General features: G+C 41.4%; 1 protein-coding gene across 2 annotated transcripts; it reads left to right on the top strand.

Moving 5' to 3' along the window:
- The first annotated feature begins 12916 nt into the window (after nt 1-12916).
- IBSP (integrin binding sialoprotein) lies at nt 12917-26930 on the top strand. 2 transcript variants are annotated; one of them, XM_030564183.1, is made up of 7 exons: nt 12917-12976; nt 15693-15757; nt 15889-15939; nt 16053-16124; nt 19686-19739; nt 24924-25049; nt 26117-26930. In XM_030564183.1, exons 2-7 carry the CDS (start codon nt 15704-15706, stop codon nt 26672-26674), a joined length of 915 nt encoding a protein of 304 aa, XP_030420043.1. In that variant the 5' UTR covers nt 12917-12976; nt 15693-15703; the 3' UTR covers nt 26675-26930. The 2 variants fall into 2 exon arrangements, with proteins under 2 accessions (XP_030420043.1, XP_030420042.1); XM_030564182.1 differs by having other exon boundaries at nt 24921-25049.
- Nucleotides 26931-27413: the final 483 nt, after the last annotated feature.

Here is a 27413-nt window from a genome sequence, read left to right as displayed (position 1 = left end):
GCAAGCCACTGGGGGTGCTCTGCTGGTCGCCGCGAGAGTGGCAGGCAGGTTGCCTTCGGCTGCATGCCTGCGGAGGGTCCTCTGGTCCCACGGCTTCAGCGGACCTCCCGCAGGCGTGCTGCTGAATCCGTGGGACTGGGGACCTCCCACAGGCAAGCCGCCGAAGGCAGCCTGCCTGCCGTGCTTGGGGCAGCAAAATACCTAGAGCTGCCCCTGCCAATGAGATACACTTAGAGAGCCAAAAGTGTTAAGTGTGACTCCCACTGCCTCTTAGTAATGCGGCATGTACAATAGGCACTTGGGCTGGCACTTACCCCTGGCATGAATTATTAAGGACAATTACTTGGTTGTTAGTGTGAGTTTAGAATCTCCAGACAATTTTCTCAGCCCAGAATAAGCTGTATCTAAAATGGAAGAGGGTATTTAAGGTATTAGTTTTTATTTTACATATATCAGTGCTCTTTGCTGGAATATAACTGATACACTAACGAATAACTCATAGGAACTTGTAGTGATGGAGCTGAGGATACTAATTTTGAATACTGCTGATGCCACCAATATACAGTTGGCAGCTGTCTATCGTGCATGCATGTGTGTAGCCATGGATCATTACATACTGTGGGAAGTCTGCTCTTTCCTTAGCCATGCTTAAAGGAGAATGCCTCTGACGATAAGGAAATAATTGAGCAACAGGGCACGATGTATGACCTGGAGGATTTAGGGGGAGATGTTCAAATGCGATGGTGCAAGAAGGAGCTCCAAAATCATATTTGGGAGGACTAAGAAGAAAATCTTCAAATCAGGTCTATACAGTCTCAGAAAGAAGTTCATGCTCTTCTACTTTTCCATTCTCTGTTGCTCATGTATAAGATTTTATATTTCATTCTGCATTGCTCACATAAAGATTTTTTATAGCAATGGGACCAACCGTCAACACAAACATCCAGATTCAGTTTCCAAACCCATCCAAGTTTGGATCAAATAATCAAGTGTGCTAAAATTTTTTGAAACTTTCACCAGTGGCTAGGTGAATCCTCACAAATAAAATTTATGTCCAGAGCTGGTGTGATAGTGTGTGTGTGTGGTGATGGGGGGGCGGGGGGGCGGGAACAGCACCCAAAAACCCACTGAAGAATATTTTTGCAAACTAAAAGTGCTGATGGGTATTGTAAGGATGAAGTCATTAATGGTTGTGAGGTGCTTAGTATTAAATTGAGGGGGACAGATACAGTATTAGAACTGGTTATTTGTCCTGGAAGTGCTTTATTTGTTATTCCCCTGTTTCAAGGTTCCAGTCATCTACTTAGGGAGCAGAAACAATCCTATGCACCTTAAGTGACCAACCCCAACGAACAACTATTGAACAGCAAATAATCTCACCAATGTCCCAAAAGCAATACATTTTCTTCCAAACTATTTAGCAAATAGTTATGAACAATTAATACATTTAAAAGACAATTAGGATGAGTGCACAAACAATTTAGTAACCAAAATAAAAAGACCAAGTTTGTAACAAATATGCTTCATGACAAATACTGAGAGCAACGTTAAGCATGAGCAAAAACGAGAAGTCCTTGTGGCACCTTAGACATACACATTTATTTGGGTTAAACATGAGGCTGCTAGTCACAGTACACAGAACCTGGTGTTTTGGGACCATATTGTGTCACTGATTTTCATTCAGAACTAAGATGGTACAATATTGTCATTCATTTCCAAAAATATTCACAGATTATTTTTTCTCTGTTCAACCAGTTCTACCCAGCATCAAGCTTCTTTTAATTGCAGTGCAGGGGGTTGCAGGAGCACTAGCTGTAGGCTTGAAGGAGGGCTCCTCACAAGTTAAAAATGGTCTTGCTTCTGGGAATGATGCCCCAGCAGCACAGTGGTTTGGCGTATCCTTGGGTACATGGATATTTTTGTGCTGGCTCATTTCTAGCTCTCACATGAAAAACATTCTTCTCTGACATTGTGAGTTTCTTACATTGTCAATTGAATCTGTCAATACAGAGTACGTATAAACACAAAGGCTATATATTTTTCTGTTTTAAAGGGTCTCCTTTACTTCCCCACTTCCAAGGAAAAATTCTTTTCTAATAAATCATTGTATTAAAATGAATGATTTTGTTGATTAATGATGTTCCCCACCAATCTATACACATCTATAACTGGAGTATTTAATGTGTATGTTCAAAGTATTACTTGCAACTGGGATATGTATATTTCCTAAACCATTAAAATATGTACAATGATGGTAAATTATATTTATTTTACAGGACAGTGTTCCTGTTTAGTAGATTTCTTTTTTTCTTTTTTTGCTATTATTTCAGCTACTGCTAGTACTAAAGCCCAGGTACAACCAGTTCACACAGGTTCTTTCATTTATGTAATTATTCACACTTTGGTTCTGAATCTCTCCATTATGGCGGCTAAATCCATCATAGCTAGGCCATTCTGTACACTATTACAGTAAAAAAACCTTGTTTTTGTTGGATAGCCTTCTACTGGCACTCATCATCTCCTGCTCTCTTGACCAAAATATGAACACAGATGCTAATCCAGCATGCTATCTAAGTGCTTTGCTGGATCATGGTGTAAATGTAGATGTTTACTCGTAGAAAAAGTCTGACTCATATTTTGACACCAGAAATCTTTTCTTAGATTTTTTTTTAAATGGGCTCCTTTATTTATACACAAAAATTGTTTCCCTTCATTATCCCAACATTCCCTGGCTCCAATTCAATTTAACCATAAAGTTAAGCATGTGCTAAAATGCTTTGCTGAATAGGTACCTCTGAGATGAGTTACCTGGGATGGTGAGGGGCTTTCAGAGCTAACCAATCCCCTCCACTACCACCACCAAACTACTTTTTAACAATGCTAGTATTGTACATTTTTCTATTTGGGGAGCAGATTTCATACAAATCCAGTCTCATATTTTTGCTTCTATGTGGGTTTGTTTTGTTTTTAAGTTAAAACTGGGAAACCCAATGAAAATTAATTAGACACAGTTCTCCTAAACTATTAGAAAGCCATATAATGTGGACTGAAATCTTATTAGCTTGATCGCCATTATGTGCCAAATATCTTTGCAGGAATCTATTTGCTTTTACATGTAAATTAATGGGCTAAGATATTCTTTTTCAAAAGAACTAGGAATATGCAGTTCAGTCCTCAATTCAGCAAAACACCTAAACCTACACTCAATGTTAAGAATGTTCCTAAGTGTTTTACTGAATCAAGACCTTAGAGAGGGTTATTCTGCTAATCAATTCTTGGTAGAGAAAGGAAAAGGCAACATATTTATATGGCTTCAAACAATCTAATACAGCATTTTATACTATAAATAAGACTAGAGGCCGAAAAGTGGGACTATGGACCAGGGCCGGCTCTTGCCATTCACCGCCCCAAGCACGGTGGCACACTGCTCTGGTCCCGCGGCTCTGGTGGACCTCCCGCAAGTGTCCCTGTGGAGGGTCTGCTGGTCCTGCAGCTCCAGTGGCCCTCCCGCCTGCCACCCTCCTGGCAACCGGCAGAGCGCCCCCCATGGCGTGCCCGCCCCAAGCACTCGCTTAGCACGCTGGGGCCTGGAGCCGGCCCTGCTATGGACTTGTCTACAAGATGCAGCAGTGCGCACTAGAAGGGTATGATTTCTAAAGCACACCAATACATTGTGCACTAACTGGTCCATGTAGACCCTGCTGACGCACACCAAAAGTGCATGATAATAGAGTACACTGCTATTTGTTCGCGTGCAGCATGTTGGTGTGCTTTAGAATTCACACCCCTCTAGTGTGCATTGCGGAGCACTGTGTAGGGAAGCCCTCAGTGGAGTAACTGCTGAACTGAAATGGGAAGATTGCTGCCTATCTACTCCTAGAAGATACCATCAGAGTAGATTGTGGAAGACCAGTTCCTTTAAGCCACCTTGATGGTGCTGAATGAGAAACAAATGATCTTGCTACACTATGTGCTGACACCAATTATGTGGAAAATAAAAATTTGCCTCTGAGAATTTTCCATTTTTAACAAAGGGTGGGGAATGTTCAGATGTCATACAGTTCTACCATCTGGAAACCACAGCAACAGCACATTGATTGCCACTCAGAGGCTAAATGGCACATCTGTTGAACTAGTGTTTCATAAAAGGTGAAAAGCTGCCTGGCTTTTTCCTACTTAAGTCTGCTGAGCTGGCACCAGATAACGGTCTGCTTTTGATTTTGTGGGTTTTTCTGGCCTGAGGTTTCCATCAAAACCAAAACAGCCCTAGGCTCTGCCTTGTAATTAAAGTTGATTCAGTAGCACACTGGGTCTCCGCTAGGCTTAGCAATTCATACTTCATTAAGACGAATGGCTAAAGTTTACATATCTGTTAGTGCTACCATGACAGTCCACTTGGGAGCAAAGTGGGTATATATGCACTCGTTTACATGGTGAAAACAATCTTGGACACCAGAATGACTAAGAAAGATCATTTTTGAATAATAATGAACATTTAAATCTGGAGGAAAGGTTGTAACCTGGAGAAAGACCCAAAAGCTGACATTTTCAAAGGATTCTAAGCAAGTTAGGTGTCCAATTCCAACGAAATTTCAAGTTAGGTGCCGAACTTACTAGTTTAGGCTCCTCTGAAAATCCTAGTGTAAAGTCTCAAGAGTTTAGGTTTTGAGATGATGAAGAATAAATAAAATTTCTTCTTCTCCTGGATACTAGTACTATGATTTGAAGCCATATTATCAAATTGGGTCTCTGGTTTTGGGTGCCCAGTTGGACACACCCTGACCTTGACTTTCAGAGCTACCAAGTAACCGCAGTTCCCATTGACTTCAAATGGAGTTGGCCTCTAAGACGCAGGCCCTACCTATCCTGCACTATGGCCTGTTTTTATACCAGAAATAATTCATGCCAGTTTTCATAACTTGTTAACTTACACTCCTTCTATACATTAGTAATCATCACCAAGGAATTGATTCTTCAGTCCAAGTGTTGCCAAAATGCTCAATTTTAGCACCAGTTTTGTGATATTTGCTGTGTTTCTTGAAGCTCCAGCTCTTAGAGGCATGTGATAAGGTGACAATCTCAGTTTTCATTTTAAAAAACCTTTTAGTCCTTATGGTTCCAGAGAAAAGCTTGAAAACATGACCCAAGTACTTAGAGACTCAAAACCCAGAAGGCAAAATACAAGAAACCAAAATTGATTATTAAAAAAACCCCTCATGATTTTTAAGCAGATCACATGATCCTATGGGGCCTAATTCTTGTTTTGTAAATGCTTAGGGTTGCAGTACTCTAGTCCTATAATTACTGTAGCAAAATTCCTACTAAAAATAAATGGAAGATTAGCCTGTTTCTCAGGGAATTTGCAAATCAACAGTTTAAAATGAAGTTGCCTCATTTAAAACCTTAAAGAGCTTTTCTCTTACTCTGTTAACTCAAACTTTGGCAGCTCCAATTTTTTCCTCATTGTCTACATTCCATTTATTTTTCCTCTTATTAATGCATCAAAGATTTCTTGCCTTTAGTGGATGTCATAAACAGATAGTTAAGGGTTAATGCCTCTTTTACCTGTAAAGGATTAAGAAGTTCACCTAGCCTACCTGACACCTGACCAGAGGAACCAATGGAGGAACAAGATGTTTCAAAAGGAAGGAGGGAAGTTTTCCTTTGTTTAGAGTTTCAGTTTCAGCCAGAGTGAAAATATCAAGGAATCAGCCTCTTATTAGAGTAGTAAGTTTTAGAAAGGGATAAATAGGTTTATTTTTATTTTCTTGTAACTTGACTTGGTACCATTAAGGGAATTATTAAATTTGGGTATTCTTATGTGTATTAAAGTTTTTGCCCAGAGGAACATCCTCTGTATTTTGAATCTGTTGTCTGTGGGAGTAGCTGGTATGCTAATCTCTTCCAGAGGGTTTTCTTTTACCTTTCTTTTCTTTAATTAAAAGCCTTTTTTCTTAATACCTGGTTGATTTTTCCTTGTTTTTTTAGATCCAAGGGGATTGGATCTGGATCCACCAGGAGTTGGTGGGAGAAAGTAGGGGGTGGTTAATTTCTCCTTGTTTTAAGATCCAAGGGGTTTGGATCTCTGTTCACCAGGAAATTGGTGAAGTCTCTCAAGACTACCCAGGGAAGAAAAGTAGTGCTTGGGGGTGGTGGCAGCGATACCAGATCTAAGCTGGTAATTAAGCTTAGAAGTGTCCATGCAGGTCCCACATCTGTACCCTAAAGTTAAGAGTAGGGAAGAAACTTTGACAGTGGAGTTGCTCTACAGTAGAATATGTCAGTTTTTAAGGAATGAATTAACACTTTAAGTACCAAATGGAAACTGACCCATCTTTTGCACTGCCAATTATGCAAAAATACTTTAGTCACAGCTAGAAGTTCAGTTCTATAATGAAATCAGTAACATGGATCCTTTCTGAGATTGCAAGGAAGATTATCTAGAATCACTGGGGTTTCTTCTCTCAGTCAATCTCTTTCTCCTTGAAATGAGTTTAGATATTAGATAAAGTTCAGCTCCTTATTCAGAAGGATATTGGAATATCCCAAATTTCATTTTATAGTGTGGCCTCTTTTGATTCTTTAATACCACCTAACCATTCCAATCTTCACTAATTATCAGATCATTTGAAGACAATTTTTCCCTCAGCCTCCCCAGATGCTCTTTTAATAATATCCATGGAATTGTAATGACTGTACGTACTTAGGAGGCTTACTGACATTTACTTTAAAACCCATTCAATTTTGCTTGATGATTAAACTACAACAACATGGCAATATTCTGTGCTCGTACTGGCCAGGTCACTTCTGCTTAGTTTTTCACTATTTTCTCAAAAAACATAAATAGGAAAAACAAATCACAATTTAACTAATTTCCCTGCAATTCATTAATATCAAATATTTACAAGCCTTCCAATCCTTGTCTGATAATTCGCTATAATCAATTATAAAGGTAGTTTTTTAAAATGTAGGCATACTTTGAATATCCTGCTTCCAGAAAATAAGGAGTTAAAATTAAAACTACTAAGATGTTTTCTTGATGTTCTAAGATTTCATAAGCTGTCCTTGGAAAGGAACTGAAAAGCTTAGTCTTTAGTCTCTGATCCAAAGTCCCTTTCACCTTCTTGCTTCAGACTGGTACAGAGCATGCTAATGGGACCGGTTTATACAAGAACCCCTTAACCGTATAGGTAGAAAAATCTGGAAAAGCAGGTAAAATATTCCATAGAAAGTTAAAGTAATGTAAGAGCTACAACAATAATCACACTGGCATTTCAAGAGATAGTAAAAATATAGGTGAAAAGTTTAGCAAGACAATGACTCTTAAGGAATGATAGATTAACAGGGTAGTATAATTGCTTCTTTCAAAAGGCACCTAAAAGAGTCACACTTCCTACTCCATAGCAGGGTGGACCCCTGTTCCTTCCCTGAAGGGTTAGAAACAGCCCAGGAGAGGGCTGAGGCTGGGAAGGAAAGCCTGGGCTGATTAGGGAAGGTAGGCTCAGCTGTGGCCAAGCCCCAGTCAGGTCCAGCTGGCCCCTATAAGAGGCAGTGAGCCAGAGGCCCAGTCAGCGCTTGGCTACACTCACACTTTACAGCGCTGCAACTGGGGTGTGAAAAAACACCTCCCTGAGCGCTGCAAGATACAGCGCTGTAAAGTGTCAGTGTAATCAGGGCAGCAGCGCTGGGAGCGCGGCTCCCAGCGCTGCACGCTACACCCGTAAGGGATGTGGTTTACATGCAGCGCTGGGAGAGCTCTCTCCCAGCGCTGCCGCTCTGACTACACTCACACTTCAAAGCGCTGCCGCGGCAGCGCTTTGAAATTCCAAATGTAGCCATACCCTCAGTCTCTCTCTGTTTGTAGAAGGAGATGGGCCTGGCTGCAGGGAGCTAGACACAAAGTACCTGAGCGGAGCAGGGCTGAGGACAGGCTGAGGAACTGGGGAGCTCCAGCCTGGAAAGCCCCAGGCTGTGGCCTAGAATTGGGCTAAAAGGTACTGGGGGTTGCAGAGGCCAGTCCAGGGGTAGGCCAACACAGCAGGTCCAAACCCCTTTGCCTATAATGAGTGGCTGATACTGCAATCTGCCCCAGGGCATGGAGGCTAGACAATGGCTGGCAGTAGCCATTACTGAGGAAAGGTGGGGATGGGGGGGGGTTTCCCAGGGAGCGGAGACCCTAAGACTGAGGGGTTACTGCCAGAGGGCAGCACCCCAGGTAAAAGAGCACCAGGGCCCAGGGAGGGACACGGGGGACAGAGGACAGGCAGATCACTGGCCTGCAGAGGGCGCTCCTGGCTGGGAAAAGAGCTAATTCCCTAAGAGACCAGCAGGAGGCGCCACAGGGGTGAGTCCGCATGTCTACATACTCCTATAGGTTTTCTGTGGGAGTTAGATGTCCAACTCCTTTAGGCACCTTTGTAAATTTCAGCCAAAATGTTCAGGGCACCTTAACTCACCTAACAGACTCAAGACAATAACACTAGTACCAGCAACCTTCTTGCAGGAATATTCCTACCCAAAATAAACAAAACCATACTTCCTAATTTCCAACCCAGGTGTTTACAACATAGCCTAAGGGAAACAGACCGTACTGAGGAATTTTAAGTGACATAATCTAGGTTTTCCTGTCAGAAGGAGATTTCCAGTTTGCCATGAATTCAGAACATTTAATTCTTTTCTTTGGCTCTTTTTCTTTAGGTGGCATTCACGCTGGTGTTTGCTTTTCTGGCTTGGAGAGTGTCCATCACAGTGTCATCACCGTGGCGTCTATACTAACGCTCCCACTCTGTACCTAGTTATCCAGAGGCTTATATGCACTGCTAGCTTCCTCACGGCTATCACAACTGAAATAAAAATAAATAAGAGTTACAGGCAGTAGCTAGTGCATTATGTTTTCAAAGTGCGGCAGGGCAAAAGTTCGAATTAGAGAAGGTCCTGATCTAACCCCCCAGATCTGAGCACAGTCTGGGTTCAAGTCTGAGAGACAGGCAGCTGTTCAAATTGATCCTTACTGTAGATGAATTGATTTACCCCTCTAAATGTGGCCAGCTCTGCCAAGTAGTTCCTGAGATGTCTAGTTCCCTTATCAGTGTTCTGGGGGTGGGGATGTCTGTGTCATATAAGAAATGGCCTAGTTACCCAAATTGCTACACTTCATTGATGATTATAAGTATTTTCAGCAACAGAGGAGAAGGAGCCTGATTCAAAGCCCATTGCAATTAGTGGGAGCCCTTCCATTGACTTCAGTAAGCTTTGGATCAGGCCTAGATAAAGAAGGGAGTTCTAGGGTATAACTATATTGCAGCGTTAGCAGAACTCATCTTAGCAGATGCTGGGTTTGCTAACCGAGGACTTGAGCATCTACACTACTGACATACCCAGAGAGTCAGAGTTTAAGGCCAGAAGGGACCACCCGATCATCTAGTCTGACCTCCTGCCTATCACAGGCCACCATCAGCACCCAGCACCTGCACGCTAATGGAACAACTGAAATTAAACCAAAGCATTACAGCTCACAGCAGACTAGACCATTATGTGCCACAGACAGAGAACAGGAGGGACCCAGGTGCAACAGATCTCCACAATGGCAGGGAAATTATTAAATGACATATACCCAGTTAATTCTGCCACATGCTGCAGAGGAAGGTGAACAACCCCCAAGGTCAGTGCTAGTGTGACCTGGGAAAAATTCCTTCCTGACCCCACATGTGGTGATCAGTTAGACCCTGAGCATAGGAGCAAGAACCAGCCAACCAAGCACCTGAGAGAGGGGATATTTGATGCCACCTCAGAGCCCAGGCTTTCCCCATCCAATGTCCAGTGTCCAGCTGTGGCCCCCAGGATGCTTCAGAAAAAGGAGATTAAAAAACACATGAAGAATACATTGTGTGTGGGGGGAAATCCCTTCCTGACCCCTAGAGGAGGCCAGCTGAAACCTGAAGCATGAGCTTAGGAACATAAGAAAAACCAGAAGTGAGCCCCCCGAACTGTTGAGCACCCTACCATCACAAGCAGCCCCATTATACAATTGCATTTAACAATTTATCCAGAAGAAAGAGGTGAAGGGACATCTAACAGAGACAGGAATGGGTTAACCAGAGGGAAGAACGATGGGATTAGAAACAAATGTATACTATCTGGACTTCGAATCTGATCCAGAATAGCAATTCCTATTAAACCTCAAATCTGAAAGCCTTGACTCTCAAATTAATAGACGTGGCAGATACTTAGCACCTCTCAGGATTTCACCCCAAGGGTATGTCTACACTGCAGCTGGGCAGTGTGATTCCCAGCGAGGGTAGGCAGACAAAATACCTGTGTGAACATTGCATTAGCCTGAGCTGCCACATCCACATGGCTATTTTTAAGACACTATTTCAAACAGAGCTAGCACAAGTCTGTCTGCCCACTGTAGGCATCACTACTGCCAGCCCCAGGGTGGACACACCATCAAAGAGAAAATGCCAACAGGATAAGTAAGTCAGAGAATAAAAGACCCAAAATAAAGAAATATATTTTGCAGAGATAAAAAACAGAATGGATTTAGAGGGTAAAAACTTTGAAGTCTCAAAGACGTATTAAAGAAACAGTTTGAAGAGAAACTGGTGCTGAAAAAGATTTAGAAAAAGGGAAGGATAAAGAAAGAAAGAAAAAATTAAAAAGAAAAGAAGCCAGATCATCAGCTGATATGAATTAGTGGAGTTCCATTAAAGACAATGGAGCGATGCTAATTTACACCAGACCTGGATTTAGTCCAAGGGGTGAAGGAAAACCACTAGCCCCCTTTGCCCTACTCAAAAAAATCCCCCCACAACCCACCAAGAAATAAAGAGTTTAATTTTTAAAATTGGAATTTATGATTATTTAAATGAATGTGACTTTTGCCTGAATAAATCCCCAATGAGCAAACAAAAACACATCCACATCCACACTTTGGGCACATATAACATACATCGCCATTGTCTTAGATAACTAATATCAGACACACCCAGGAATGGGCCAGACAATTCATTCTATATCAGATGTCCATTTCAAATATTGCTAGTCTACTTTGCCCACGGTAATGGGCACATTTCAAGCCCCAAGATGCACAAAAAGTATAAAATCAGCTCTGCCCTGGAGAATTAGGGATATCAAACATACTTATAATTGCCTTCTCTTGTCAGCATCCTAACTTCCTGAGAGAAAAAGATCTGTCTTAATTATTCAGTTAGTAAAACCCCATCCTTCAAGCAATGTCAGCTAGTCCTTTCTGCCACTTGATTCCAGTCTGAGTTCAGCCCATTGTTCAAGGATTTCCTCTCTCTTTGGTGGTGTGCAATAGCCTCCTGACTGCCGATACCTGACCCCTCTAATTCCCCTAAAAGTCACCCAATAGGACTGCACTGCATCACTAATACATTATTGAATGCTGCCCTGTACATAGAGTTACACTTTCATTCTTTGCCTCTTTGTCCTTCCTAGTATCAATAATAACCACCAGCTTTGGCTCCTCACAACCTATTATAGAATCCTGCCCTCCACATTTTGCTACTGAAGCCTTGGCACTAAAACAGATTAATGTACCCCCTTTTCCAGATACCTCAACCCCCACAGTGTGACCACCACATTGGGATATCAGCATCTGTAAGGGCAGTCAGCTCCTAAGTGCTCCTCACTGTTCATTATAATATTAGCCTTCGCTCAGAGACAAGTCAACATTCATGTCAATGCACTGAAGTGCTTCATGAGTGTAAAATCCAGCCGGGACAGTGCTTTGATGGAAGACCACCAACGAACACTTAGGGGTTGTTGGAAGTGGTGCTAGTAATTCAGTAGGTGGTCATTTACCCTCTGAGTCAGTAATGAACCAATGCCCTAGCATGGTGTTAAGGGACACCGCTGCAGTAGGTGGCATCTTTCAGATGAGCCATAAAACTAAGGTCCTGACCACTTGTGGTCATAGATCTGAAGGCATTTCTTCAAGGATAGGGTTGTGAACTCTGGTGTCCTGACCAAATGCTAACTTGAATAACTACATTCTGCCTATTTTGCTTTTCCCCTGTACTTTCAATTGCACATGCTATTCTTCACATTAGTACGCCATTAAACAATTGCCACGTTTCACCCGAGAAGTGACTGCTTTTCAGTAGTGGGTCCAGGGATCTCTGTGTATAGTTTGTAAAGTGCTTTGGGATTCTTTGAATTGAAAAACTCTCTGTACATTGTATGGGTTCCAATGATTATTAATGCAGCAAAGAATCCTGTGGCACCTTATAGACTAACAGACGTTTTGGAGCATGAGCTTTCGTGGGTGAATACCCACTTCTTCAGAGGCATGATTGTTAATGGTAACATTTTTCTTCCTTTCTTTCTATAAAACAGTAAAGTGGGCCAGGCTCTCCAAAGGTGTAAAGTAGCAGAACTGTGGTGAGCATCTGGCTTCCTATAATATATATACTGTGTTTAATTCATATTCATGAGCTATACCAGCTCAAATGATACTATGGACCTAATAGTCCTCTCACACTAGCCATACACCAGATTGATACTGGCATTAAGTGAGAAGAGAATGAGGACTGTTGTGTTGCCACTTCTTTTGTATATAACATTTTCCAAAAAAGAAAGAGAAAAAGCCCTTAAAACAGAATTCCCAATATTTGTTTTAATTTATATCCAGAACATTATTATACATCTCAGCATCCAGACCCTTCATCTTACACAAGACCTTTAATTAAATGAAACTATACAACCCTTTTGGCACTAGAACAGAGCTTTATGTTTATAAACTGAATCTGTGTCTAGAAAAATGTTGAAACTGGGGGGGTTTATGGTGAGAGTCCACTTGCTGACATCACACAGGCAAGGTGGTGATTGGCTGCTGGAGGGTAAAAAGAGAGTTTATATTCCAGTAGGATGACAGTGAGCAAGCAAAACTATTAAATCTGTGTCCACTGACTTGTTTTAACTAGACTGTATACTTCAGGACTGCAAACTGGTAAGATTTCTTATGTTTAGTTTCTTTATATGTTGTATAAATTGAGATCAACTTTTTCCACCTGTTTTTCTAATCTGTTGATTCTCTATTTCTAACTGGATTGCAAAATTCTGCTTTGTATACTTTGTAAAGAAATATGAATTTTCAGCATGATTGTTGTGATACAACTGAATGAAAAGGTAACTAAAGTTATAACTTGTTAACGACTCCAATATGAGACAGAAAATGTGAAAAAATAAAAATTTCATAAGTGAAATATAATCAAACCCCCTACTGAACAACCTAAGAAAACAATTTTTCCTGACTCTTTTCAGACCTATGTTTAATACAGCATGGGGGAAATTTGCAGAATGGAAGAAACAGATTTTCCCACAGCTTAAAAAAATTGGTACAATTTCTCTTGTTACAAACTTAAATATAAAAATGATCCCAAAAGCAGAGTTTTTAGGTGTTATATTATGGACAGGTGTAATTTGCAAGTTTGGGACCAGATCCTTAGTTGGTATAAATCAACATAATTCCACTGGAGTCTACAGAGCTACACTGATATACATCTGACTCCTTATGTCTCAGTGTCTTAATGAAAGAAGCAGTTGTGCAAGTTACAGATATTTTTGCTTTCAGAATCTGTGTTTATTACCACTTCCAAAGAGAAATCTGTAATTCAGTGAAGAACCACGACAACCACATTAGAACCAAAATCAGACCACTGCAAGTTCTGAAATGTCATGAACTACAGTGCAGTTGCACCCACTTGCACAATGTCTGAATTTGGTTCCTAGTGTTTAGATCGCTTCGATTTACTTTTACTGGGGAGGCGGGTGGGTAGGAGTAGTAGTCTGGTAAGATTCCTAATTACCTTAGCACTAAAAGGAAATTTCCCACCAGCTCTCAGAGCTGTCCCAGGTTTAGAGGACCTGAAGAGAAAATTGAATGAAAACTAGAGATGTGTTTCCAGGTCCTGTTCTATAGACAAAGGAAGAAGATGCTTCTTCACTTCAAGACATAATTGGGTGGATTTGGCAGGGTTGAAGAGGTAGTAGACCCGCTAGCCACTTATCTCAAAGACAGTGGATAATAGAGTCAGCTGTTCCTCAGAAACTCTATAGCAGGCCACTATTTCCCCCTTGAGACAACTAAAAGTTAAGTAAATGATGTCCAGGGCCTGTCAAAGTCCTGAGGTCTCTAGCAAGTTTGAGGAAAGGTGCAATAGACCATTATTCAGATCAGGTGATTTAGGGGTCTAAATATCATACAAATGTCAGGCTCTATAAACATAAATATTATGTAAGCCCACATTGTGAACTCTACTCTCATTGCTAATCAGCTGATTACCAGTGTTAGAGCAGCTGATCACTTGGAAGGGAGACCTATGAGGAAAACCCACATTTGGCAGCCGTAATCATGGTGACGTTAGCATTCTTACTATAGCGAAACCTCAGCTTGAAGTTAGGAAAATGGTGAAACAGGAAGTGCCTTCAAACATAAAAATTTACTTGAGATCATAAAAGTTTCCTTTCAGAAGGATGGAAGAATTAACCCCAAAGAACTGGCCAAATTCCAGGGTGGTAATTACATGCTACCAATCTAAATATTTCCTCTTGGAATTTCAACATTCTTGACTTCCTGCACTCAAGAGTTACTTCGTGTTACTGTGGTCTGTTGACTAATGTGTTGAATAATACAGAAAGTGACTCATTAATATTTTCATGAATTAATGTGACAGGCTTGATCTGCATAATGTCACCCTATGAATTATTCACTAGGATACAGACCGCTGCCAGTTTATTTGTGAAAATGAGTGCAATTCCCAGAGGTTTTGTGAATTCTTATATGAAGGATTATTTGGCCAAGAACTCAGACTAGATGTACATTATTCATTGTAATTGCTCACTATTCGTCACTCACTAGTCTTCTGTTTTAAAAATGGAGTTGTCCAGTCAGGGAGCAGAAACATTGCCATGTGACTTAGAATCCCAGTCATGCAATGCAAATGAAGGACTAGTTCACAAAGAAAAAAAACTGATTAAACATTGTTCACAAACTATTTGGTGAGTACTTGCAAATGGCAACTATAGTCACCAATCAGGATTTGTTAATGAATGATCCATGAACAAAGAAAGAAGGCTACATTCATCAGATAATTTAACTGCAATGAAGTTGCCAGGCTCTAGGGGCATACTTCCTCGGCAGATGGAATCGTGCCTCCCAGCCTAGGTAGACAGATTTGTACTAGCTCTGCTCTAGCTGGCGTACTAAAAATAGCAGCGTGGCTATTATAGCATGGACAGCAGCTTGGGCGAGCTGCCTGAGTCCATGCCTCCCAACTCAAGCTCAGATGCTAGCCTGTTCCATTGTCTATGCACTAGATTCAGGCTGCTCTTTTTGGCACACGAGCTCAAGCAGTATTAGTGGGAATCCGTCTACCTACGCTGCAAGGCACGCCCCCAGCTACTGTGTAGACATACCCTAAGTGACTGTCAACCCCAGAAATGGCAGTATTTCAGTGATGGGAGAAGTGATTCCCCTATGTTTGTCTATCTCCATACAGATATATTTGTGTGCGTGTGTGCTCACACGTGTCTGTCTAAATGTCACTGGGGTAGTTCTGGATGAAAATACTGCATAAGTCTTTAGTCCAGGAGCTCCCTTGCTGTGCTGATGTTTCATAAATGTGAAGTAAATATACTAACATTACCGTTCTTGTTACTTCCAGAAAATACAACAATGAGGACTGCACTTATCTTTATCTGCCTTTTGGGAATAGCCTGTGCTTTCTCAGTAAGTGGCTTCAACAACTGACTAACAATTCCAGATCATTTATGAGGCACTAGAATACCACTTGCCAGTGACTTTGCTTGCTGCTGTTTTTAAGTAGGAGACCCATTCATTAACATAACCTTTTCCAACAGGCAAAAAGCTTCTATAGAAGAGCGAAATCAGATGACTCGGAAGAAAACGCGGTATGATATCAGCCTTGCTGGATTATTTTAGTGTATTAGAATTATACTCACTTGTTTCTTAAGCTCCAATCCCTGAAACCAAAATTGATTTAGTTTTTTTACTTTTTTGCTAGGTTTTCAAGAACAGACATCGATATTATTTTTACAGATATGCCTATGCGTATCCACCACAGAGAAGATTTCAGGTAAATGCAGCTTTTTAAAAGGAGTGGGCTCCCTTACAGTTATAAACATTTCCGGTTGCATTATGATCCATACGCTTAACACAATTAAATACCTATTGGACAGAAATGATGGCCAGTTTCAGACAATTTAAAGTTATCTGGAACAATTCACATATATTTGAACTCAGTTTTGGCATAAGCAGGAATAATTCCATCAACATCACTTGAAAGCAGTGGAGTTAAACTCATTTGCACCAGGACTGAATTTGGCCTGGGATGTTCCAAAGACAATTAGGGATGCTAATTTATTCTTATTCAGATGGCTGAACCTAATCTGCTTCAAGAGCCTGCAAATCTCTTAAATTCTCTTTTAAGTGTGTGAAATTTTTTCTCTATAGTTTAAAATGGAGCAAAATGAACCATTCATATTGACTTATATATATAATTGATTCATTTTTTACAAACAAAAGCCTATGGGTGAAATCCTTACCTCATGCAACTCAATGGCAAAAATCCCCTGGACTTCAATGGGACCAAGATTTCATTCCAAATGTTTCTCTAGCCAAAACAAAACGAAACCAACTATGCTTTAGAGACAGAAACCTCCAAAAGCTGAACTGGCACAAGTGTGGGTCCTATGGGGGATGCAGGGTGGGGCAGGCGGCAGATTCTCAGTTGGTTTAAATATTGTAGCTCAGTGGAGCTACAGCAATGCACAACAGCTGATGATCTGGCCTTCTGGGTAGTGTACATGTACTGAGCCTGATTCTGATCCATTTGTAGTGGTGTAAATTAGGATTAACTTGACTGAAGTTAGCAAATTTATATAGTGTAAGTCTGGGGTAAGTAAAAGGAAAATCAGGCCCATTATATCCATTTTTTCAGCCACGCTAATTTATGCCCAGGTCTGGCCTTTGTTGTTTTGCTGCCAGAGCAAAAAAATATTTTTGGCACCCCCCAAATGGCCGAGTTTAAAACAAAAAACAAACCAAAAAACTCCCCAAATGGCTGAGTCAACCAGCAGCAACAACAGGAGCAAAAAGAGAGACGAGCAATGTGGCGCCCCTGGAAGTTGCCATCCAGAGCCCCTACCCTGGCTGCCCACCCCTTGGGCTGGCCCTGCTTTTGCGCAGTTGACTATGGGGTTGGCTGACATTCAGCAATAGTCAGACATGGGATTGCCCGAGGCACACCTCTTTCTCTCCGGGAATATTCCCCAGCGTGACCCCTGAACTGGGGGCTACTGCAGGTAACAGAGGAGAGCCAGTGAATTCCCCAGGAATTCTCCACAGTATCTTTACTGTCTTTTATGCTGTCAGAGCCAGTGGAAAGGAGCTGGAGGGCAGTCAGGAAAAGGGCCTGGCACTCAGCCGCCCCCCATTGTTAACACTTTTGACCAGATTTACAAAGAAGAGCTCAGCACCCCAGTAAGTCGGGATCTTTGGAACATTTCGCCCACAAGGTTCATGTTCCAAAGACATTTGGTGCGACTCATAGGGGCACTGACACAAAACATGTCATTTAAAAGAGACTCACTGTTATAGAAGATAAAATAATTACACTCATTTTAAAGCAGTAAACAAAGGCCTGTCCAGAACTGTGGCCAGTATAGCCGTATGGATTGCATCCTGCCCAGTGGAGCTGCTGAGAATATGACATAATTTATCTCAGTATGGTCTCTGGAAATGGCACCGACTTACATGGCTCAGGGTTACAGGAAAGGAGGATGTGTAATTGCATAATGCATTACACATCAAAGAGGACTCCACTGGAAGAAGTAATTTTGCTTATAACTGAAAAAAAAATAGAAGAAAATAGGAAAAATAGCAGAATTTACTATAAGCTTTTTTTTTTTTAAACCCAGCAGTTTGAAATTATTTTTCATGGACTCAAAATCTGTCTCTTTTGACTGGTGTGCAGTTCAATGCAGAGGCACAGTCATAGATTTCCTCTGAAGCTAAAAATGGTCTTGCTTCTGAAAATGATGCCCCATCTCTAGCTCTCACTCACAATGTCAGAGGACAATCCTGTGAACCCATCTCTTATCTAGTCCCTAATTATGCTGAATACAAATGTCAACGTACAGAAGATACAGGCTTGTGGGCTTCCTGGATTTCTCTACACCTTTCCTCTTCCCACCTCCAGAAATATTAGTCACAATAAAGCTAATGCTTTGGCTCCCAGATAATATTAGCAGAAATGTTTGCTGCCTTTATAAGAATTCAGTCAAAACATTACTTACACCTGGGGTGAAAAATTGAACGATGCGAAACCACATCTATTTCAAAGCACATCCGTTCTGTCCAGAAATTGATGTTTACATACCTATCTCATGGAGGGCTGTGAGTCTAAATTAGTTAAGGCCAGATTCTGGTACCCTTTCTGCCTGCCTAGTAACAAATGTCATAAATCAATGTAATGGCTGAGCAGCTCTTTGAAAGTGTTACGTGCTGTGTGAACCAGGGTGGAAAATCACAGCGTAGCACTGAATGGTGGCAGGAGAAGGGGAAGATTCTGTCCCTCTATAACTTATTGTCCAAGGCCTTTATTCTTTTCCATGAAGCTCTGTGGTTACTGGGAGAGTCTGATGGTACACCTCTACCTCGATATAACGCTGTCCTTGGGAGCCAAAAAATCTTACCGCGTTATAAGTGAAACTGTGTTATACTGAACTTGCTTTGATCCACCGGAGTGCGCAGCCCCGCCCCACTGGAGCACTGCTTTACCGCATTATATCCAAACTTGTGTTATATCGGGGTAGCAGTGTATATAACAGAGGACAAGTTGTTGGAGAGGCAAGATATTTGGCAGAAGATTTTCTGTAGACAGAAGCAGATTTACAATGAATATGAGAGGTGAAACACACAGAGCAGCAAGGGAGCTTTTCAGTCCAGCGAGCGGGATGGCTTAATGGGCTACACGCCACGTTTGAAATGTTTAGTCTCTCAGGAGGACAGATTCAATCAGCTGTCGGCCACTTTGATCCTGCCCTCCATCCTCAATGTATATAATCTGAGTCCCACAAAATTTTCAGACAAGACTTTAAAAATCTGTCTATTGCATGTGGACTTTGAAGGACTTATTGATGCCTTTTGAAAGGCTCGGGGCTTATCACTGCACAGAATCATTGTGTGCTGGCTGGTGGCTGTGCTCCCCCCGAAGATCACTCTGGTTCAGTAGGATGCATGCATGTAATCGGTGCTTTGGGATGAAAGGCATTGTCCACATCAGCCATTTTTGGTACAACATGCTCCCCTGAGAAGCTAGCGGAAAAATCAGTATAACTGTGGCACACACACACACCTCTCAAGGTTCCACTAACATTACAAACCCTTCTCCACCTGACTCTCCACCACTGCCTGCATCACAAGTTTCATGTTCACCATCATAAGGTCACCAGAATCCTTTAACTGTCTGGCTAACCTTGTAGATACCTTTTTTTTTTTTTAAGATCGGTTATCCATGTAGACTCTTTTCAGTGCTTTATATGCAATCCTTAGAAATGCACACACACACTCCCCTCCCTCCCCAGGTTTCTGCAAGCACAGGAAAGAAAATGCTCACAATTTTCCCTCTCTTTAGGGCAGTGACTCAGAAGAAGAAGACAGCTCGGAGGAGGAGGAAGAAGAAGAAGGGGTACGTAACTTGTGTGGCCATTGTAAAAACAAACCAAGCAGTACAAAAAAATCAAACAAAAAATGGGGATTTTTGTATAGTCTGGACTCTGCGAATGATCATGGTCAGGATTGCTAACTACCCACAGGTTTCCATTCTGGACTGCTGCTATATTTTTTAAGCCCTGAGTCATCTTTTTTTTTTTTTAAGGGGGGGGACAGACTAATCTTTGAGACACAGTCCAGACTTTCTGGTTCCAAAGGTTCTGAAATGGGCAGGGCTTAATAGAATTACAGAACAGACTTGCTTCAGGCCTATGAAGATGAAATGCTAATAATGTTCAGCACTTTGATAGTGCCCTTCATCTAAGAACCTCTTTAAAAGAGCACTTTATAAACAACATTGTGAGACAGGTACGTATTGTTACTAGCTTTTTTACAGCTGGGTAAACTGATGCACTAGCCGTGGAACGTTCTGCTTAATGGTTAGACCATAGAACTAGGGTTACTACATTTAGATCAGGATAATTGCAAAGCAAAGAGAACTATGGAACTAAACTCTTCTTTCCTTAGAGAGTCTGTGGGTCAGATCCTCAGCTGATGTAAATCTGCAGAGCTCCATTGACAGTAATGTAACGTTGTTGATTCACACTAATTGAGGATCTGGCCATACCTTCAGTTCTTTTGGCTGCATGTGTTTGTATGGGACAGTATGTATAGCTGCATGCAATCTTCTGCACTGTTCTTGGGTTTGGTGATTCACCAGTCCTTATTTTACCTTATTCTCTGTGTTGGCACACCACATAATTCTGCAACCTAATCCTTAAGGGAACAAAGTGACCCAGAAACAAGAGTGGCCCCAGGGTTAACTCATAAAACAAACCCATCAACACAGAAAAGGGAACACTGACTAGAGAGAGTACTTCCATCACATAACCATGAGGTGTATTTGCAGTACTAGGAGTTAAGCATCCTCTCCTATTATTATTTACTTTCTGGATTTTGTTGGCTCCTTCAAAACTGATATAATCTCTTGCATAAACATGTAATTTGGTGTAATACTATTTCTGGAAATGCATATTTTGATCTGGACAGGCAGTAATAGCTTCTTTGCCACCATTATGGTCTCTTGGGTCAATGTGTGCTTAGAGACAACTGTATTTATAACACCGAATTTTTGGCCTGAATGACTGTTATGGCTTACAAAGATGCCATTATATATATTGTGCTTACCTGGCTTTCCCCACACTTATACATCAACCATTGGTGTTAATTATACAGGTATCCAGGGAAAGGAATATATTACACTCCTAAATCTACGTACTGAAAATAATCATGCAATTTTATTTGCTAATACTTACGGTTAAATCCTCAGGCATGCTACATGGATGCATAATACCCAAAGGCAGTTGAAAAATCTAAATGTCAGGTTCACGGGAGGCAGTAATTATTTGACAGCCTTGTGCATGGAGATTCTGCAACCTATGTGCTGTGGAGATCTCTGCAGCTCAGCACTGGGGAAATGGGGGAAGCGTAAGCAAGACAGGGCACCAGTGTTTCCATACAAAACACAAATCTATAGGAGTGAAACCCCACAAGCAGGAGAACAAACAGTGGACCTTACCCCCCACTCACCTCCATAGCATGTATTAGTAGCTGTGGCCCAGATATCCTGACTTGTTGAGTCTGAGTCCATTCCTCAGTCCTGTGGGACTTTCTTTGCTCTGTTTGCATTAATTTGGCTTTTCATGCTCATAGTCAGCAAACCAGGATTCTAAACAGAGTAACTCATTTGAAATTTATTTCCCAATGGTATCTTTGTTGGCAGAGACGACAAAACCAGAACTGTGATGGCGAATAAATTGCCCTATCAGTTTGAGAGAAAAGAGGAAAATATATTTCAAAATACCTCCCCTTGTGGAGGAGCGCAAATAGCTTAAACATTTATAGACTAGCACAGCTAAGATTTTCCAAAATGAGGACTGATTTTTTGGGTGCCTAACATGAGAGGTTTTAAAGGGGCCTGATTTTCAGAACATGCTGAGCACCCACCTCTTGAAAGTCACTCAAGTTGAACACCCACAAACTGAGACACCCAGAACCATTAGTCTGTATTGAAAATGTAAGCCTAAATTTAGAGATGAATCTTATCTGGAAAGGGCTTCAACATGATCTCTGTTCGGGTGGGCAAAATATTAATTGTGGGTGCATTGCAATTGACATTGCATTTAATCTCTAAACTTTGAGTTTACAGTTATTCACAAAGATAAAAATGGTATCCACAAAAATAGAGGCCACATTTTAAAAGGCAGGGCATTACCACGTATATTGTGTCTGTATTCATCTGCAGGCATAATACTGTCATATAAAAACAATTCCTTTATTATCTACCTGCCAAGACTAGAGTCAGGTTTCTGCCTTTCCTTTGGGAAGTGTTGATGACATGCAGACAACCTGGAGCAGAGCCAGCATCTGCATGCTGAAACTGTTTAGGTGTTGGTGATATAAACAACACTGGCAGGAGAAACCCAAAGCCCTGAAAGCATAAAACAAAGTCCTGGCTGGTTTAAAAAAAAACACAACAAAAAATAACCCTTTAACTTCTCCTTTAAAGTGCTTTTACTTGTAATTCTTAAATCTCCTTATGAATTTTGTTTACATGACTTGAGGTTTCGGATAGTAATTTCTGAAGTAAACCAAAGTGGCTTGAAGAAACATTGATTTTATTCTCTATTGTTTTTTAAAAAGTGGTTTCCAGGCTAAGACTGTGGCATGCTTTAGCCTTAAAGGCAGTGGAGAGAAAGATAATTTATAATGAAAAGGCAGAACCTCAGCAATGGCTATATAAATAGCATAACTACAATAATTATTTTATTGGGCCTCTGACAACCTCTGATTCCTATCCACACAGACAACCACACCATGCAATTTGGTGGCTCTTGCAACAGAGTGGAAAATGACTTAAGTTTTAACTGGCACTAAATTAACCCAAGATTTAAGGTTCACCTTCCTTGATTCCTCTTTAGATACTGAGTAGTGTGTGTTGAAGGTGATCACATTAGACTGCTCCTCTCTTTAGTATTGTACTACTGGTCATATAAACAAGGCAATCCTCAGAAGATAGGGGGAAATTCTTACAGATTCTAACATTAATAATTGGCTGTGTGCAAAAATAAGAAAGAAAAATCAAGCCAGGCATGCCAGAGGAACAAGAGGAATTACTAAAAGTAGGGTGACCAGATGTCCCGATTTTATAGGGACAGTCCTGATAGCTGGGGCTTTGTGTTATATAGGTGCCTGTTAACCCCCACCCCCATCCTGATTTTTCATACTTGCTGTCTGGTCACTCTAACTAAAAGAACCAGCACAAGCACCATGTATCTATCTATGATTTAAGAAGTAGGTTTCTCTCTTCCCCAATCTCAGCTTGAGAATAGGTGAAGCTAGCCATTAGTAGCCTCAGAAGTCAAATGTCCCTCCCATTCAACTGAGCACTAAAACTATACACCCAACTCTTCAGTCCACTTCCCACAGAAGCCAGGGACTTCACTTCCACCCCAAGAATAGGATCCATCACTAGACCTTTAATATTCCTTTTCTTTCACAGCCCCGTTGGTAGCCAGAATAGATCGATACACAGCTGTTTGACTGCAATGTGTTAGAGACAAAACAAACCTCAGAAGTCCGTCTGGCAGAAGTGGGCCCCCTATATTATTTTCATTTGTTCATTACAATTTTTCACTCTTCCCTCTCTGCTGCTTTGTCATTGTGTCTCTATATTTTTTCACTCTTCCCAATAATCTGATCCACTTTGCACTTTATTTCTTCAATGGTGCTTTTTCATCTGCTCACTTTTCCAAAGATACTCCAAAGCAGAAAGCAAATTCATTAATGTCTGAGTTCAAATCAAAACGTTCAAACCCACTATATTTGAGTGCATTTGAAGTTAGGCAAAACAAGTTCACCCATCCCTACTTCAAAGCTTAATTTGGTTCTTTCAAATGACATATTATGTTAAACAAGAAACAAAAACAAAAACATTCAGCTTCAGTCACTGACATGTAATTACAAAGGAAGGATGGGACTAGTTTTGGTTTTCACTGAAGTCTCAAAACAAAAATTCCTGGGAAAATCACAAAACCCAAAGTAGTCCCAGTTTTCTGAGCAGAGTTAACAGTTCTTTGGGATGTTGTGTGATCGTGAACGGGATTTTAGCAGTCAGCTAGAGGATCGCTATATTAAGATATGGTCTACACTGTGAAAAAACCTTAGCTCTAGAAACACAAAACCAGAAGTGGTCCCAGTTGTCCATTGTTCAAATAGCATAATTTAAATTCACACAAACCCAGAGACTTACTTGAACTGCTCATTATGTAATTACGATTATTACATGCACTACAGCTGTAACTGCTTGTACATTAGGGTTGCAAGTGCATGTGCTTTTTAGCACATGCAACTAACTGTATACATGCAGATTTAACAGTTTAGCCATAGGGCTTACATTTTACCATAGAGACAGAGGGATGCTGGATCAATTCTTATAGTGGTGGCGCTGAGAGCCATTGAACCAAACAGTAAACCCCGTATATGATGAAAACCACTTCAAGCCAAGGGGTGTGGCAGCACCCCTAGCACCCCTTGTCCAGCACTATGCATAGAGGTACAACTGTGACTACTAAATGGCTACTTGTGCGTTATATGTGCACAATACTAATGTATATAAATAATCATGGTAGCTGAACACACCAACTCAGGCTTCTTCTAGAAAAATGTGCCCCTTAAAGTGAAATTATTAAAGCAGCCTCTACACCTCATTACTAAATTTGTGCCTGTAATTTTGTTCACACAATCATTTCCTCCTGCAGATAATGGGATTTTCAGGCAGGCTGTTTGTTTAGAATTGCAGATGACTGTGCACACTGAAGTTTGAGGCAGCCTTTGAAAACAGAGCTCTAAAATTATTTGTTCTTGTACTCCACAGCCAAAACACACATTCAGGATTCTTTGTTTTTCCTGCAAGCATGCGCACTGCAAGCTCCTAAGAAAGAGTGCTTTCCTTCAGTATTTAAGGCAGACAGAGCAAGGACAGAAGGGAAAAACAATTCTCTCTATTGAAATGTTTACTGCTCGCGTGATGAGATTATTTGTATATCTCTGTCAAAGCTAAAACAGCCTATGTGACCAGTGTCATGTAATATCTCAGCAGGAGCAGTCAAACGAAGGAAACAATGGAGAGAATGGAGGTGAAGAATCTACTACAGAGGCTCCCACTGGAAAGAAGACTGTAGGCAAGAAAGACCTTGGTAAAGGAGAAACCAAAATCCCTAAGAAGGTAATATTTGCAGCCCTCCACTAAGCTTATACATACAATGAAGCCAATACAAAAGACTGTCCGCCCCCACCCCAACCCAATAGACTGGCCAAGGAATCCCAAAATACATTGAGCTTGATTCTCTGCTCACTCATTTTACACCGGTGTAACTCAATGGACTCCTGATTTACGCTGGAGAACAGGCCCACTAAATACAGTTCAGATCCTTTATTAGATGGTTCTCATTGTTAAACCCCAGTTTATGACCTAACCATCAGTAGTGTTTGTTTCCAAGAGTTTCTATTGGCCTCGACCAGGTAAGGGCCCTCGCTACGATAGACATCGTACAAAACACATATATGGTGACAGCTTACAATCTGAAGGCAGGCTTTACTGTGCCTTAATGTCTTTTTGGTCCCCAAAAGCAAGGGGAAATACCAGTGCTATAAAATATAGTACGTATTTATTGCTTCTTAGTCTGGAGCACATTCAGCTTTTTGGTATGGGCTTAGGAGCCAGTGGATGATATGCCTACTATATCTGCTGGGAGGTAAACATCCTGAAAGGAGTCTCTGTTTGCAGCCATGTATTATCAGCTCCTTAGCTAGTGTAAGTCTGTGGAGTCAATGTGTGCCTTTCAGATGGGCACTGTGCCCTTTGCATGTTCCCAATTGCACTGGGAGTAATTTTGTCTTTCCCATTTTGAAAGCTCTGTCATATTGCTGCCTAGTGGGCCAGCCAGCTTAGTAGTCATTGTGGTGGGTGTGAGTAGAAAGCCATACCTCTGCTTACTTCCCAGCCATTTCCCCCTAGAGTGGGGGAAGCTTTTGGAATGCCGTCCTTGAAGCAACCCTACCCCCAAGTGACTGAGTTGCAACTGTGACCACCCCTTCCATGGGCCATGCAAGAATCCGGGAGGGAATCCTTCCTTCCTCCTACCCGTGTGTGGTCCATTAGGGCAAGGCACACCTTGCCTGAAGTCAGAGCTCAGGGTCTGGCCCCACTTTAAAAGTTTTCAAATGACTGTGTCTTTCCTTTGTGTATTTATCCCTTTGTAAATTTGAACGATTTTGCCATATGTGACACAGGATCAAGACAGCCAAGGTCCCGAGAATGCTGAAACGGGTGAAAGCCCTAAAAAGGTGGGGGAAGGCAAAGGTCCCGGAAAAGGTGGGAAGTGTGAAGGCTCTGAAGGTGAAGAAGACAGTGATGAAAATGAGGAGGAGGAAAATGAAGAAGAGGAGGAGGAAACTGAAAAAGTGGATGAGAACGGCAATGGTGGCAATGGCACGAGCACCAATGGTACGGACACAGAGAATGGGAATGGTGGCAAGGGAGAGGCTGAAGAGGAAGAGGAAGAGAATGAAAGTGAAGCCACGACCATCGTCATCACCGCCCTGGCAGATGACACCACACCTACTGAGGATCACGGCGTTTATGACCTCACCACCCCTGGGGATCTGTGGGATTATGAAAATGGAGAAACCACCTCCACAGGCTATGAAAATGGCTACGAAAGCCAAACAGACGGCAGGGAGAATGGGTATCCCCGAGGGGACAGCTACAGAACGTATGAGGATGAATATGGCTACTACAAGGGGCATGGGTATGATGTATATGGCCATGATTACTATTACAATCAATGAACAGCAAGACCATGGTTGATATTGTTAATGCTAATACTGTACTCTGCATGGCAATTGTTTTCAACATTCTCAGGAAGGTGCAGCAAAATGTAACACGATGCCTGTAAAAAAAAAAGGGGAGGGGGGAAACCCATCTTTAATGAATGGCATTACTGCTAACTACTAAAATGTGCTCTTTGTTAAAGACATGCTTTTGGACTTTATATATGCTCCTGGGGTTTGTAGATTTGTAATCCTGGTGCTGAGGAATATTGTGTGTCAGGTGGAATTATCCAATGAGTTTTGTTGTATACTATATATTTGCAGTGTGTCTAACCATTGTTTATATTAAAGTCAAAATGAATGTTAAAGCAACCAAAATGACCAACATGTTATAATGAAGAAGAAATGACTTTTAAATGATCTTCCCAATGCAATGTCGCTTGCTAATTTTCCACTAATGGCATCAAATGCTCAGCTGGTGTAAATCAGCATAGCTGCACTGGAGACAAAGGAGCTACATAGGTTTTTATCAAGATCTGCCTCGCTGTGTTTTGAGACTGAATTACTCCTCTCTCTCCCCATGCCAAATGCACACAAAACACACTGGCAAGAGGAAATGATTGATTCAAAATAGAAAAACGTCTCTAGACTAACCTCAGAATAATTGAAGGGCCCTCTTTTAGGGAATACTTTATCAACAGATTCACAGTTGTTCTGCTGGCATTATAAGAAGATATGGCACTGACCTAGTGCAACT

The sequence above is a fragment of the Gopherus evgoodei genome, chromosome 5 (genome assembly GCF_007399415.2).
Source record: "Gopherus evgoodei ecotype Sinaloan lineage chromosome 5, rGopEvg1_v1.p, whole genome shotgun sequence".
In the NCBI taxonomy this organism is placed as follows: Eukaryota; Metazoa; Chordata; order Testudines; family Testudinidae; genus Gopherus; species Gopherus evgoodei.
Note: the sequence above shows the minus strand (reverse complement) of the source record. Positions and strands in the feature narration are given on the sequence as shown.